The sequence below is a fragment of the Trichomycterus rosablanca genome, chromosome 16 (genome assembly GCF_030014385.1).
Source record: "Trichomycterus rosablanca isolate fTriRos1 chromosome 16, fTriRos1.hap1, whole genome shotgun sequence".
Classification (NCBI taxonomy): domain Eukaryota; kingdom Metazoa; phylum Chordata; class Actinopteri; order Siluriformes; family Trichomycteridae; genus Trichomycterus; species Trichomycterus rosablanca.
Genome location: NC_086003.1, coordinates 25,216,966 through 25,232,021, shown reverse-complemented (window position 1 = coordinate 25,232,021; position 15,056 = coordinate 25,216,966). Strand labels below are relative to the sequence as shown.

Below are 15,056 nucleotides of genomic sequence, written 5' to 3'. Positions count from 1 at the left end.
GTGACAAAAGAAAATGTGTCCATATCTAATCAGATCTAATACAAGAACCCCAAAAACAAACAAAAAATAAATCTGCCATAAGATTGAAGCTGCTGGAAAGGGGTGGCACTGTCCAAGGTCAAGCAAGCTTTCCATTGTCATGAACTTACAGGCTACTACATGAAAATGATGCCCCTTATAAGTGTAGCTTTCAACTACAAAAGAAGTCTAGAACTCCTGACTGAATTGAATATCTGTTACCTTTCTCCATGTTATATTGGGGTACGGGTCTCCTTCTGCCTCACAGGGGATGACCAGCTCTCTTCCTGCTTCCTGCCTGTACTCTCCACCAGGAACCACCAGGAACTTAGGGGGGTCCTAGACACAAAACCAAAGCATATGTAACTAAAAAGTTGCTTTAAAGAAAACAGTGGTTTGATTCATTGATCAGTAGCCTTTTCACAAGCACAAACAGAACGACCATTTTTAATATTAGAAAGTTTAAAAATGAACCATGTGTATAAAATGAAAGAGAGAATTTATTGATTTGCCTGCGGTGGATTAGCACCCTGTCCAGGGTGTCCCTGCCTTACGTCCAGTGTTTCTGGGTGGAACAGAGTCCACCTCTACCCTGACCAGGAAGCGGATAATGAAATTCTGTATTCTCGGAGGGTGGTGGGTGGGGTATACAAGGGGTTGGAGGAAAATCTTGGTTAAAAAACAGAGCTTTGACCTCAGCCCCAGTGAACAGCTTTGGAATGAACTGGAATATCTGCTGAGGCTTTCTTGACCAACATCAGTGCCCAGCCATACAAACACTCTTTTGAATAAGTGGACAAACATTCCCACAAGTCTTGTGAGAAGCCTTCACAGAAGAGTGGCTGTTGCCCTAGCTAAAAGATCACATAGAGGTCACTGTATTTTAAAACTATTTGTTTTTGACATGGAATGTCAGACAAGCTCATGGTCAGGTGTCCAAAAACTTTTGACTGTATATCGTATATCTAAGTACCTTTAGCACCAGGGGGGCGGACGGCGACTGTCCCATGGTACCCAGGGCGTTGTAAGGCACGCAGGCGTAGGTGCCAAGAGAGTCCTCTGTCACCTCTGCCACTCGAATACTTCCATCTTCCATTTGGCTCCAGCCAGGGAACTGAAACATGCAGGATGGCACCATTACTCCAAGAGACATGAACATGGTCATTCAGCTAATCTGAGATGCTCCTACCATAACCCTTACAAAAAAATAAATAAACAAGCAGAATATAACTCTAATTTTCTCAGCATTCTCAGCGTTGATAATAATGAGTCATTAATCAATAAAAGTGTACGGCTAGAAATCAAAACTCAGTCAGTTCCACCCCACATGCTGCTCATGTAAAACATTCAACTAGTGCAATTTTACCACAATTTACAAACAGAAAGAATAAAAAGCAGAAAAGAATTCCTTTGCAGCAGGAACAGCGTCTGACTTACTTTTTCTATCCGGAGAGGCAGACCATCTTTTTTCCACTTCACTGAAGTGACAGGTGGGTTGGCATCCACCGGGCAGCGGATGTACCCCGGCAGTCCGATGGCCACATATATGACGGGTGGCATGTTCACCACGCGGGCAGGGTCTGCAGGAAACAGCGCAGGAAAAGTACTGTCACTTTATTGCTGGTTTCAGTTCCACTTTATGGCCAAAAGTATTTGGCCGTCCCTCTCAGTTCAGCTGTTTAAGTCTAAAATCATATTTGAGATTACTTTACTTTTTTGGCATTTTGCAGACGCCTTTCTCCAAAGCGACTTACATTACAGTTACAGTATACAGTCTGAGCAATTGAGGGTTAAGGGCCCAACAGCAGCGACCTGGCAGCTTGAACCAGCGACCTTCTGATTACTAATCCAGTACCTTAACTGCTAGGCTACGGCTTGCCCTGAGATAAGTTATATAAAATGAATTATATGCTTGCATATCCTTTGGGAAGGATGTTTATTACAAGTGTTTACAGAGCACTTTATTAGGTACACCTTCCTGGTTTAATAATCCCAACAGCACTACTGCACATACCAGTACAACACACACATAATGCCATGTCAATGCATTGTTAAAATTGGGCCGTCACCCCAAAAAAATTCTATCAGTATGGGTAGCAATGAGGGTGTGTGTGTGTGTGAGGGGTGTGTGTGACATACACATCAATAGATAAAGTCAGTAATTGTGTACCCACAAAGTTTATTTGTATGGTAGGTGTAGCTTATTTAATATTTAATGAATGTACAAACCAGGGTGGTGTACCTAATAAAGTGCACAGTGAGGGTGCCAACATTTTTAACTTAAACTGCTATTCAGATATCACGTCTCACACTCTCCAGTGAATGGCTACTGTAGTCAGGAAAAAAGGTGCACTTGAACACTGAAGAAATCCACTGCCTCATCTTGCCTGGCGCTATTTTTAGCAGCAGCGGTAGGAGGGGGAAGCCACGAGAGAGAGAGAGAGAGAGAGAGAGAGAGAGGGAGAGAGAGGTGTAGATACTACAGAAGGCTGATGGTAAAACCGTGATGCAGTGCTACCAGTCGTCTTTTGGGGTCGCCCATGGCCACTTTGCGCCGATGCCAAGTGTCTGTAGGTGACGTCACTGCAGAGGAGAGGGGTTCCACATGCGATGATGTCACCATGTTCATTTCTCCCCCTGCTCTCTACTTCATACCTTTTTTTTCTTCACATGCATGAAGAGTCCAGGCTTTCAGGTTAGCTGCTGGTGGATGAGACCAGTTTGGGGCAGTCGTGACTGAGCTGCTACAATAGAATGAAGACGGCAAAGAGCTGATAGCAAAGAACAATTCTAATCGAGGTTTGTAAGAACCGTTACAGCACACGTTGCTTCAAATCCTCACAGTTTCTCCCTCCTAAATTTCACATAAAGCTTTAAAATGCTTATAATATTTGGCGGGGGATAAGGTGGTCGGGGGAAGGTACTGCATAACCCCATTAAAAAACAATGCTATGGTTCTCGATGGTTGGAGATCAGGGATGATCCATGTGCAGCTTGTTCCCCCTTTTGCATTTGCAGATCAGCTAAGCAATGATGTAATGCCTTTCTCCTCTCACGCTTGGCAAACTAGCGCAGCCCAATTTTGTGCTGGAGATTGAGGGAGTTTTAAATGTCTGTTGCCTTGGATACCAGCTTTGGCATGTCTACTATGGACAGAGTCAGCACTCGCTGCCCCACAATTCGCAGCGGACATGACCAGTCTTCCTCTTCAAAAGCTTCGGCAAAAAAAGCTTCCTGAAGCGAACGGCCACTTTGAATCTCCTCCATACATGTCCATCAGAAAGGAGCATATGTGCTGTGACTGACTGGTCCTCTGGCTTACTGACGCAAGGTCACTGTTTCAATTCATGTCCACACTCCAGGGAGGACAGAGTCATTCCAATCTCCGGGCTGCAAATAAAAAGTGGTGGACTGACAGAGACCATGTGAGCACTTTGAATTGGCTTAGAGACTGGGCTAACCTCTGATTAATTACAACCGTACACTGTTACTACCCATACATGATATGGCCAAAAGTATGTGGACAATTGACCATTAGCTTGTTGGACAGCCTATTTCAAAACCATGAGTATTAATATGAAGCTGATATTTTTTATACTTTGTTATGAAATATATTAATCAACATTCCAATTTATCCCAAATGTGTTCACTGGGGTTAAGAAAAGAGCTCTGTGCAAGCCATTGAAGTTCCTCCAGATCCTTCTATGGAAATCGGTACCCCACCAGGACATTAACCAATCATGTCCATGCAGATACCTGACCGGTTGATAGCGCCGCTTAGTTTTAAACCCTGGATCCCCAGATCTCAGCTGCAGTGGGGTAGCATACTTTACCGCTGCAGCACTGCTCCCCCCATCAGACACATGGGCAGTCGCCAGCTGCATCTGTTCACCTGTGAGAGACGGGTTCACACAGAGAGCAGTATCGCATACAGAGAGTCACGCACTGCTCTCCATTACTCCTTCAACCAGTAAGGACAGGCCGCAATGACATCAGTAATGTGGAATCCTTCTGATCATCCCTCCCACCAGATACAATCACTGTTTTTGTAAGATTTAAACCTGGATCTTAGCGATGGGTGAGTGCATTAGACCAGAGCACCACCCAAGAACCATGTTAATGTATTAATAATACATATTTTTATATACTTCATTTTAAAATATATTATTACTTAGAAGATCAACGAAACATACAATTTGACCAGTTGTGTATAAACTTTTGTATTTCATGACCCGTTCTGTGAATGTTGTGTTAGGAAGAAGTGTGGACATGATGTGGGCTAACTTACATTGCACTATTAGGTATGCTGATGCAGTAGGGGGCCGGCCGAGACTGTTACTGGGACTGCAAGTGTATTTTCCAGCATCTTCAGGCTTCACCTGAGCAATGATGAGGGATCCATCAATCAGAATGCTCACTCTGCGCTTCAGATCACTGCAAAATGAATAAGAAGCTCACATTCAGAGACATCATCAATAATGTACTGATAAATAGTCCTGTGTCTTACAATCATTACCTGAATTCTAACAATAAGCTCATGTGAATAAACTAAACACTGAACACACGAAATCATTCTACAAGTGTCTGTGGGAGCACTGGTCATGCCTCTGCGTTTCCGAAGCACCTCCAGCAGAGCAAAATAATCCTTTTTCTATAGAGTGTAGAGGCTACGCATGAAAGAGTTCAGGATTGCTCAAGGCTACCGTATTTACAGTCAGTGCTAGTGGAGCGTATGATGAACACAAGCACCGTGCTACCAGATATTTCTCTGAGGGAAGCAAGGACAGGAGAGAGACGTCTGAAAGCACTCAATCGCACAGACAGAAATCAGACTGGTCAATAAAGATCAGCTTGGAACCTAAGTGAGCTCAGACTGAGATCAAACTCGTTTAATAGATAAAAAATAGATGTGAGTCAGGAACAGGAGCGTCTCATTTGGGGCATTTATCATGTACAGTGCAGTAAAGGTGGGAACACTTAGGAGTTATGTTAATACATCTGTTAATTACTTATGAACTGATCTTTATTCATGTGTTCATTATAGTTTCTTGTCAAGGCCACTGTGGGTCTGCAATACACCATGGGGCAAGAAACATCATGGTAAAGGGCACAGTCAGGCCAACTGGAGCTACTAAAAATTGCCGTAAGTGTGAATGTGTGTGTGTGTGTGTGTGTTTCCTGCCTTTTGCTCAATGAATCAGACTGACCACAGTCCTGACCAGGACAAAGCAGTGATTAAACATACAATGAATAAGTGAACAATTCGGCTGCATTTTTGACACAGAAGATTTCAAGAAAAGCCAAATTTAACTTATGAGGAAACTCAAATTCGGTAAAGTTTGACTAGATAAGATATATTCCAGTCATCCAGTCACAAGAACATTTGCTAAATCATTAAAATTCCAGTTCTGTTTACTGGCATGCGTTTTACCTACAGTAAAAACATTGGAATGTATGTGAGTTCTCCAGCGTTATGTAATGTTCTTTACTAACACTGAATACATTTTCTTTTGTTCTGTACAGTAATACATTGCAAACACAGGCAGTCCTGACTAATCCACTCGCATCAAATAGCAGCTAATATTTAATATTTACTAGCACACTGTCTACACAAAACCACCATAACTGTACAAATACAGAGACAGAAATAAATGTGCGAGGAAGGTGTGTCAGATCTGAAACCGATGCCAGCACTGAATACACTGATGCAGGTGTATAATATAAAATGTTGAAAGTTTACACATACACCGATTAGGCATAACATTATGACCACCTTCCTCATATTGTGTGGGTTCCCCTTTTGCTGCCAAAACAGCCCTGCAACTTTACTGCACTGTGTATTCTGACACCTTACTATCAGAACCAGCTTTTAACTTTTTCAGCAATTTGAGCTACAGTAGCTCGTCTGTTGGATCGGACCACACGGGCCAGCCTTCGCTCCCCACGTGCATTAATGAGACTTGGCCGCCCATGACCCTGTCGCTGGTTTACCACTGTTCCTTCCTTGGACCACTTTTGATAGATACTGACCACTGCAGACTGGGAACACCCCACAAGAGCTGCAGTTTTGGAGATGCTCTGACCCAGTCGTCTAGCCATCACAATTTGGCCCTTGTCAAACTCACTCAAGTCCTTAAGCTCGCACATTTTTCCTGCGTCTAACATCAACTTTGAGGATAAAATGTTCACTTGCTGCCTAATATATCTCACCCACTAACAGGTGCTGTGATGATGAGATAATCAGTGTTATTATGTTATTATATAATCAGTGGTCATAATGTTATGCCTGGTTGGTGTATTTGTAAGGTAGATATGATGCATGACCATAGGATTTCAATGTTTATTTTTCTGTGACTGATTAGAAAACAGATTTCTCTGTGACTAGTCTTTTAAAAAACCCGATAATAGACAGTTTTTAAAACACACACCTTTACATTTTTACTTAAATAAGTTAACAACAACTGAAACTACATGTTTGCTAAATTAATCAGAAAGCCAGACTGATGTGTGGTTGATGATGATGATGTTAGGGTAGAACAGTAAGGTATGGTACAGTAGTAAACCCGATCATAACTTTACTTCTTGAAGAAGACATTATCTTCCTCCCAGAACCAGGTGTACGTCATGTTGCCAGGGTACGCTTCAGCCTGGCAGGTGAAGAATGCATCCTGGGATATGTTCACTGTTATGTTCTCTGGAGGGGACACAATAAATGGAGGTCCTGCAGGACAAAATAAGATATATATCAAACCAGTGTGTCATAAATTTAAAAAATGTCATTAAATGTGTCAGGGTTCGATTTGCAGTAATGCACAATCAGTGTTGTTCCTTGTAGTTTTCCTGAAGAAAGAATCAACGGTCCTATAAAAGCAATATGACTTCGAATTGTTATATTTATACACATGTACATCTTCAGCATCTAGCAGACGCTTTTATCCAAAGCGACTTGCAATACTGTGACAGTATTTTGTCCAAGCAATTGAGGGTTAGGGGCCAACTGTGACAACAAGGCTTGAATCAGTGACCTTTTGATCACTAGTCCAGTACCCTAACCGCTAGGCTAGAACTGCCCATATTTAAATAATATGACAATCTGATTTTATGTTTTCAATGTTCTATGTCATGTTTTTTTTTTTATTTCCTTTACATGCTGTAGCACCACTTTATCCTGGTTAGGGTTCCTCTAAATCACTGGGTGCAGTGCAGTAACAATTTGCAGACTGGACGGCAATCCATTCAAACCCTGGATCCCAGCAGTATGCATAATACATAGATAGACTTGGACTTGGTGCTACCTTGGACGAGAAGGCGTGTGGTATGGACAGCCTCTCCCTGCACGCTGTAGGCCCTGCACATGTACGCTCCTCGATCCTCCCGGGTGATGGACAACACAGTCAGGCTGCCATCACTAACCTGTGGACACAGAACATGCTCTCATTATGCTGAATACAGCAACTTGTTAGTTTACACACACGTGCATAAATGACCTCTGTGGATGGCTGGGATTATGGCACGTTATGGGATTTTACCACACGTTTGGACTTTTGGCACCACATTCTGCCCCCTTATTCTTACGTCCTGGCATTAAGCAAATCTTAATTCTGTTATTGCATTATGGAAGGAAAAAAAGCGAAGACAGCGAGACAGCGTAGGAGAGATCAAACAAACCAGGCCACTCCACCAGGGACTTAAAGATCAATGTTCTCTCGCAGCTTCCACCCACAGATGCACCATTCGCATTTTATTACAGCTTACTTCTGCAGCTAATGCTTGCACTGTAGCACAGCTACGGGACTAAAACACACTCCAGTGTTTCCAGCTGAATTGGTCCCAGGAGGAATAGGAAGACCAGTGTGCATCTCCTTATACTCTTTAATGAAAAGAAGCCTTATTATCATGACCAGTCCCTTATTGAACAAAATGAGTGCTAATGTAATTGTGATTTACATAAGTGTTAAGTAATTACGCCTTACGAGATTCTCACTGACCTACATTATAAATCTGTCTTTCATCAGATATTCTTAAAGTGTTTTAATTTTACATGTCTGGCAGAATCCACCAGATTTGTTTTCATTTCCAGTATCATAAGGATTTGTTTGTTTGTTTGTTAGGATTTTTACGTCATGTTTTACACTTTGGTTACATTCATGACAGGAACGGTAGTTACTCATTACACAAGATTCATCAGTTCACAAGGTTATATCAAACACAGTCATGGACAATTTAGTGTCTCCAGTTCACTTCACTTGCATGTCTTTGGATTGTAGGAGGAAACCGGAGCACCTGGAGGAAACCCACGCGGACACGGGGAGAACATGCAAACTCCACACAGAAAGGACCCGGAATGCCCCACCTGGGGATCGAACTCAGGACCTTCTTGCTGTGAGGCGACAGTGCTACCCACTTAGCCACCGTGCCGCCCCAAATCATAAGGAAAGCCTTTTGTTAAACTGTACACTTTTTCCATGGCACACTGGACTTGACCCTTGGCCTTAAATTAAACAACAAACTTATAGTGTTCCCCTTTTTTATCCTGGCTCAAGTCCAACCAACCTTCATGGTTGTTGTAATCTTATGATAGCATCTCATCTGTTTTTTTCAGGACACTCACTTACCTAAATTATAGCTTCATGATGTTTTGTCTACCTATAATAACAATTCCGGGTAATGTAAGAAGTTAAACTGATATTAATATAAAAAAATTCAGCCTATCCCAGCTTATCAATGGGCGCAAGGCACCAGTCCATGGGCGCATCACGGGGAACCAGTCCATCGCAGGGCAGACACACATACACACACATACACACACCCATTCATCTATAAGGCAATTCAGTGTCTCCAATTAACCTGACTGCATGTTTTTGGACTGTGGGAAGAAATCGGAGCTTCCGGAGAAAGCCCACGCAGACATGGGGAGAACATGCAAACTCCGCACAGAAAGGACCCGGACTGCCCCGCCTGGGGATCGAACCCCAGGACCTTCTTGCTGTGAGGTGACAGTGCTACCCATGGAGCCACTGTGCCGCCCAATATGAAAAATTGTACTTAAATAATTCTAGACACTGACTAAAGTAAAAGGCCACAAATAGCAGCTGCTGCAGCTGCAACTACTGTCTGGTCAAGGCACAGACATGAGTGGTAGATATAGCATGAGTTCATGTATGTACCAGGAAGAAAGGGCATGCAAAGGCGTGCTTCCTTATGCACCTAAAAAGGAGAAAATAGAACCCTCATGCAGAATCTTAGTCCAAGGTAGTATAACACTGTGGCTAAATAACCACGAAACAAAAGGGGAGAATGAATTATTCAGATGAACCCCTTACTAATCTCCTTGTGGTTTTACAAGGCAAGTCTCACTCTAGGAAATGGGATGTTGTGGCACGTCTGGGGCATTCAGCTCTCCCAGCGTGTTCCTATCTTAAGGTCCCAAAAAAGAAAAAAACTGGGACAAGTTCCAAGAAACCACAGCATGCTGACCATGCAAAGTCAACCAGAGCAAACATCCCAGTCAGGCATCACAGCTTCAAGAGAAAGAGCTGTGCCAGCTAATGCGCTGACAAAAAGGACAGGAGAAGCTGTGATATAAATAGAAAACCTGCCACCTGGAGCACATCAGATCTCACGAGTCACAGGTGATGGTCATTAAGAGAATGACAAGTCAAACTGTGACTCTGTGCCCCCCACTGCCAGCCAAAATAGTCTGCACAGCAGGTAATGGCTCCTAATGTGGGTGGACTGCAAAATCTCCATTTAGCATCCAACCTGTTACAATGTAGGTGTTCGGTCTCTCTGTAAAAGCGAAATGTTGGGGCTTTCTGTAAGAATCCGCCACTGGCCAGTGTGAAGAAGTGGCTTCATACCAGAGTAAGTGTTTGCTAGCCTGTGGCCTTCTCAGTGTTGTGAAGACTGCTTTGGAGAATTTAATTTATCCAAAATTGAGAGAGAGAGAGCAAACATGGGTGGAAAAGGGTTAAAAAAACTACTTCCATTATAACTTTCAATTACATATTTTTATTTTCTTAGTACAGGGGAAACCCTAAAATAATAATTTTTAATACCTGTTTATATTCTATTCTAAGGGTGCAGGAGATGAATAAACAGTAAGTAACTGTGAAGCACTGCTTTAACTAATCTTGTTTACTTCTGTTATTGCACTTCTGATGTTGTAATTTCAGCCAGCAGCCATAAATGCAAAATGAAATTTCAGGTCATTTTTTTCTAGGAAGACCTGTCACAATTTGATACGCTGATTAAAATGAAATTTGCTGCATTTTTCTCTTTTAATAAAGAGATTGTTTTACAATAAATTATGCAATATGTTGTTTTGGAAATAGAAAACGTAATCCAAAAGGGCCTTCCATAAGCTACTGGTGCAAAGTTTGAAGCATACACCGATCAGCCATAACATTAAAACCACCTCCTTGTTTCTACACTCACTGTCCATTTTATCAGCTCCACTTACAATATAGAAGCACTTTGTAGTCCTACAATTACTGACTGTAGTCCATCTGTTTCTCTACATGCTTTGTTAGCCCCCTTTCATGCTGTTCTTCAATGGTCAGGACCCCCACAGGACCACTACAGAGCAGGTATTATTCAGGTGGTGGATCATTCTCAGCACTGCATTGACACTGACATGGTGGTGTGTTAGTGTGTGTTGTGCTGGTATGAGTGGATCAGACACAGCATGCTGATGGAGTTTTTAAACACCTCACTGTCTCTGCTGGACTAAGAATAGTCCACCAACCAAAAATATCCAGCCAACACCCTCCATGGGCAGCGTCCTGTGATCATTGATGAAGGTCTAGAAGATGACCAACTCAAACAGCAGCAATAGATGAGCGATCGTCTCTGACTTTACATCTACAAGGTGGACCAACTAGGTAGGAATGTCTTGTAGAGTGGACAGTGAGTGGACACGGTATTTAAAAACTCCAGCTGATCCACTCATACCAGCACAACACACACTAACACACCACCACGTCAGTGTCACTGCAGTGCTGAGAATGATCCACCACCTAAATAATACCTGCTCTGTGGTGGTCCTGTGGGGCTCCTGACCATTGAAGAACAGAGTAAAAGGAGGTTAAAAAGGTATGTAGAGTAACAGATGGACTACAGTCAGTAATTGTAGGACTACAAAGTGCTTCTATATGGTAAATGGAGATGATAAAATGGACAGTGAGTGTAGAAACAAGGAGGTTGTTTAAATGTCATGGCTGATCGGTGTATATTTCCTTTATATAGCTGATTTATTATACCTGTTAGCTGATGTGTTGAACTGTTGTGGATGAAACAACGAATTAAAAAAATGGACAGGGTGTCTCAATAGATTTTTCCATATAGTGTGTGTATCTGTGTGTGTACACTGTATGTACTGTACATTGTTCAGCCACCTGTGTGCACCAGACAACACCTCACTATATACAACAGCTTTCAGCCACACAAACACTGACTTTAAAAAGGAGAAAGCACATAAGTGTGGCCCATTTACTTAAAACAGCAGCAGCAGTCTGCACCACAATAATTACTCTAATTAACCAGACAGAGACACGTGGCTAGATGACAGCAGACCCAACAACACACCAGCACATACAACACACAATCACACTAACATCAGGAAACCACAGCCAAACATATCGCACACACTCATTCATTCCCAAACCTTAACCTTACATCTACCAATCAGAAAAGATATGGTACAAAGTTACTCTGACTAAATGATTATGCAAGGACCAAATATGAACTAAAAGCATGTGACACCACAGATTAATGCCATTAATTAGCACTGTTTTTCTTTGCAATTACAGCTTCAAAATGTCCAAAGAAAGAATAAACTTTCTGCAGCACTGTGGTTCAGCTTTGACTTACGATCTTGGCAAATCCCAAAACCACACATCTGGGTCTATAACAATTTAGACTGCACTGTCACAATAAGAAAACAAGCCATTACGTCCAATAAACTGTCTGTAGATCTCAGGCGACACAGTGGGATATTCCGCTAATACACCAGTGTTGGGATTCTGACCATCCCGATTTCATCTCTTCTACCAGCGGGCACAATTGACAGTGCCTGTAGCAGACAAAATTGGCCACTAGTCTGCTGTGTGGGAAATGACCGGACTAATAACTGGGTGGGGTCTTCAATGCTGTGTAAAGACCCTGGTTAGTAGCCCGATGTGCCTGTACAGAAGTGGAGGAATGCGGAGACCTGCCTGGTACTCTCCGTTTGCAAGACTGGCCTCACACGCAAATCTATTGAAGTACGAGTGAATAAGAGGGGGTCGTGGACGCACACGTTGGAGGGAGAGTGTGTCAGGTGAATATGCACCACAGAGCCACCAAAGCTCACCAGTTAATGTACTGGATTATTATCTGTTGCTGGTTTAGGCCAGTCTTGCACACAGAGTCCCAGGCTAAGTTGTCAGAGTTCTGACCCTAAACAAGGCTTTAACCTGCATTCGTTTGCAAATGTGTTCTGTCAGTTGTAAGTCTATAAGTCACTTTGGATAAAAGTGTTTGTTAAATGCTGGAAATGTAAATGTTGTAGTGACATTTCCAAGAACACTTGCAGCTGCAACTGCTGCTAAAGTGGCTTTTACAAAGTATTGAATAAAAGGTCTAAGGCTAAATACTTTTGTAAATAAAGGATTATTACATTTATTTTTAAAAGCTCTATCATTACAGTGTAGATCACTGAGTGAAACTGGCAATTAAATCAATTCCACATTAAATCCACAACAAAATAAAAGTATGCAAAAATTTTAGGGGTCTGAATATTTTCTTTTTTTTTTTTCCTATTTTCTCCCACTTTAAGCGCATCCAATTTCTGTCTGTCAATCATCCTCTCACTAATGCTGGTCCCTGATCCCGATTGGGAAGGACGAGGCTGCTCCACGCCCCCTCAGACACATGCACAGCAATCGAACATCTTATCACCTACACTTGACGAGTGCAGTGCAGTACAGCGCTGTGCACGGAGAGCCACACCCTCTACCGCACTCCTTTCCCATCTCCGTGCAGGCGCCACCAACCAGCCAGCAGAGGTCGTAATCGCACTAGTCTGAGAGAGAGTCCCCATCCGGCTTAATCCCACCCCTATCTGAACAACAGGCCAATCGTTGTGCATGCGGCTGCTTGATAAGATGTATTTGAGATCTCAGCTCTGGTGAACAGCGTGTGTTTTTACCGCTGCGCCACCTAAGCGGCCTGAACACTTTCTAAACCCACTGTGTTGTGGCTTAATGTTTCCTGTTGAAACGTCCAGATTTAGTGTTTTGGCCGATGAGATTGGCGATAATTAATTTCATAGCTTGTTTTACTTTGTAGTTCCTTAGATGTTAAAAATAATGTATGTTTATTATAATTAGTAATAATAATGTGAAAATGTGAAAGATCAAAACAAAAGACAAACCAGGAACACACCACCACTACAGCAACAAGTCTATGTTATTTTGTTACATAACAGCAAGCGAAATGTAGTGAAACTGTAATTCCTGCAGAGTTAATGAGCCGTATTACAGGCAAAGATTAAGAAATGGTTTATTTGCTTTATTATTTCATTTACTTTACAAAACTGTGCAAATAAACAGATCACATTTTATCGCTACTACCATAAAAAGATGACCTTCATTCAACAAAGCAACTGCGACTGAGGCTACTGCTAAATTACATTATGTAGAGTATGTGGCACTGCAGTGGCACTGATCATTTATCCAAGTGTTTCCCGTGTTTGGCTAATGAGAGCGATTCTGCTAAGGAAACTGTAATTGTGATAATAAGGATAATAACGGTCTGCCGTGTGCTCCATAAATCTGGTCTGAAATCGTCTGATCAGCCTCAGCAGAACCTCATTCTCATTTCATCTCCACACTCGCCGTCACTCACATTAACAAGCTATGCATGGCAATATGCTCTCAACAATACCTCATCTTCCTTCAGAAGTGCTCAGTCACTCAATAAAAACCTGTCACTGCCAGGCTGCCATTTTCCTGCTATTACTCAGCTGTGTGTATGCAAATGCTATCGATCTCTGTGCTGCTGAAAAATCAAAAGCCTTGTCAGTTGTGACTGAACGGTCCATTATGCTGGCATTTACTCTGCTGAGTCCACACACTTTAAATTCAGGTGCTTAATATTTAGCAACTTTTGCTGCTTCCAGTGCATTATGTTTGGTGTTATAAGAGTGCGATTCTCTACCAAGGGGTTGGGACTGGGGTAGCCTGAGCTGCAGATGGGGTGATAAAAGATTTTAGGTTCTCATGACGTTTTATAAATAATAGAGAAGTTATATCTAGCCTTCTATAATAACTTGAGCTTTATTTCATTTAGCTTTAACTCATATTACACTCATGACAATATTATTTAGATCAGGGGTATCAAACTCATTTTGACCGAGGGCCACATCTGCATTATGGTGGCCCTCAACGGGCCAACTGTAACGTTTCCTGCTGTGTTTGCAGTCTGCCTTTTAAATCTTGGACAATTTGTTGTTTTTCTTGGAGGCTAAATTCTGTGTTTGGTGTCAAAATGCTAAGTTTATACTGTATATTTATAATGTATATCTACATTTATATTGTACTCCTTTACCACAGACACGGCCTCATAACACAAGAGACATACCGGTTTCTCTTCTTGAAGCACAAACTTGTTTTCACTTTTACATCTTTCATTAAATTTCCTTCTTCTGACAGAAGATGGAGTTAAGAAGTCCTGTTTAAGTTATTTATCATTCATTTTCACAAACTGCTTCAGTCTTGTACAATGGGTTGGTGGGTCTGGCAGCACTTAAACACAAAGCAGAAGGTTCAAATACACCCAGGACAGGGTATCAAACACTCACCCATTCAATTATTCTCACACATAGGGTCAGTTTAGTGTTGCCAGTCCATCGTTTGCATATTTAGGAGGTGAAAGGAAACCGGAACACCTGGTGAAAACTCCACACAGACCCTCCAAGGACCTTGATGTTGTATAGCACCCACTTTACTAACTGTGCCACAGTGCTGCTAGAGTTATTCAGGTGTCCGGCATATTTT

General features: G+C 42.2%; 1 protein-coding gene across 1 annotated transcript in view; it reads right to left on the bottom strand.

Moving 5' to 3' along the window:
• Positions 1-15,056, bottom strand: part of igsf9bb (immunoglobulin superfamily, member 9Bb) — a 100,395-nt gene that overhangs the window by 35,477 nt on the left and 49,862 nt on the right. Inside the window, exons 5-10 of the mRNA XM_063011931.1 lie at positions 7,314-7,431; positions 6,598-6,739; positions 4,307-4,452; positions 1,456-1,598; positions 992-1,132; positions 241-357 (exon numbers count right to left, since the gene is read on the bottom strand). Of these exons, the coding sequence (XP_062868001.1) occupies positions 241-357; positions 992-1,132; positions 1,456-1,598; positions 4,307-4,452; positions 6,598-6,739; positions 7,314-7,431 (807 nt within the window). The remainder of the gene's footprint in view (positions 1-240; positions 358-991; positions 1,133-1,455; positions 1,599-4,306; positions 4,453-6,597; positions 6,740-7,313; positions 7,432-15,056) is intronic.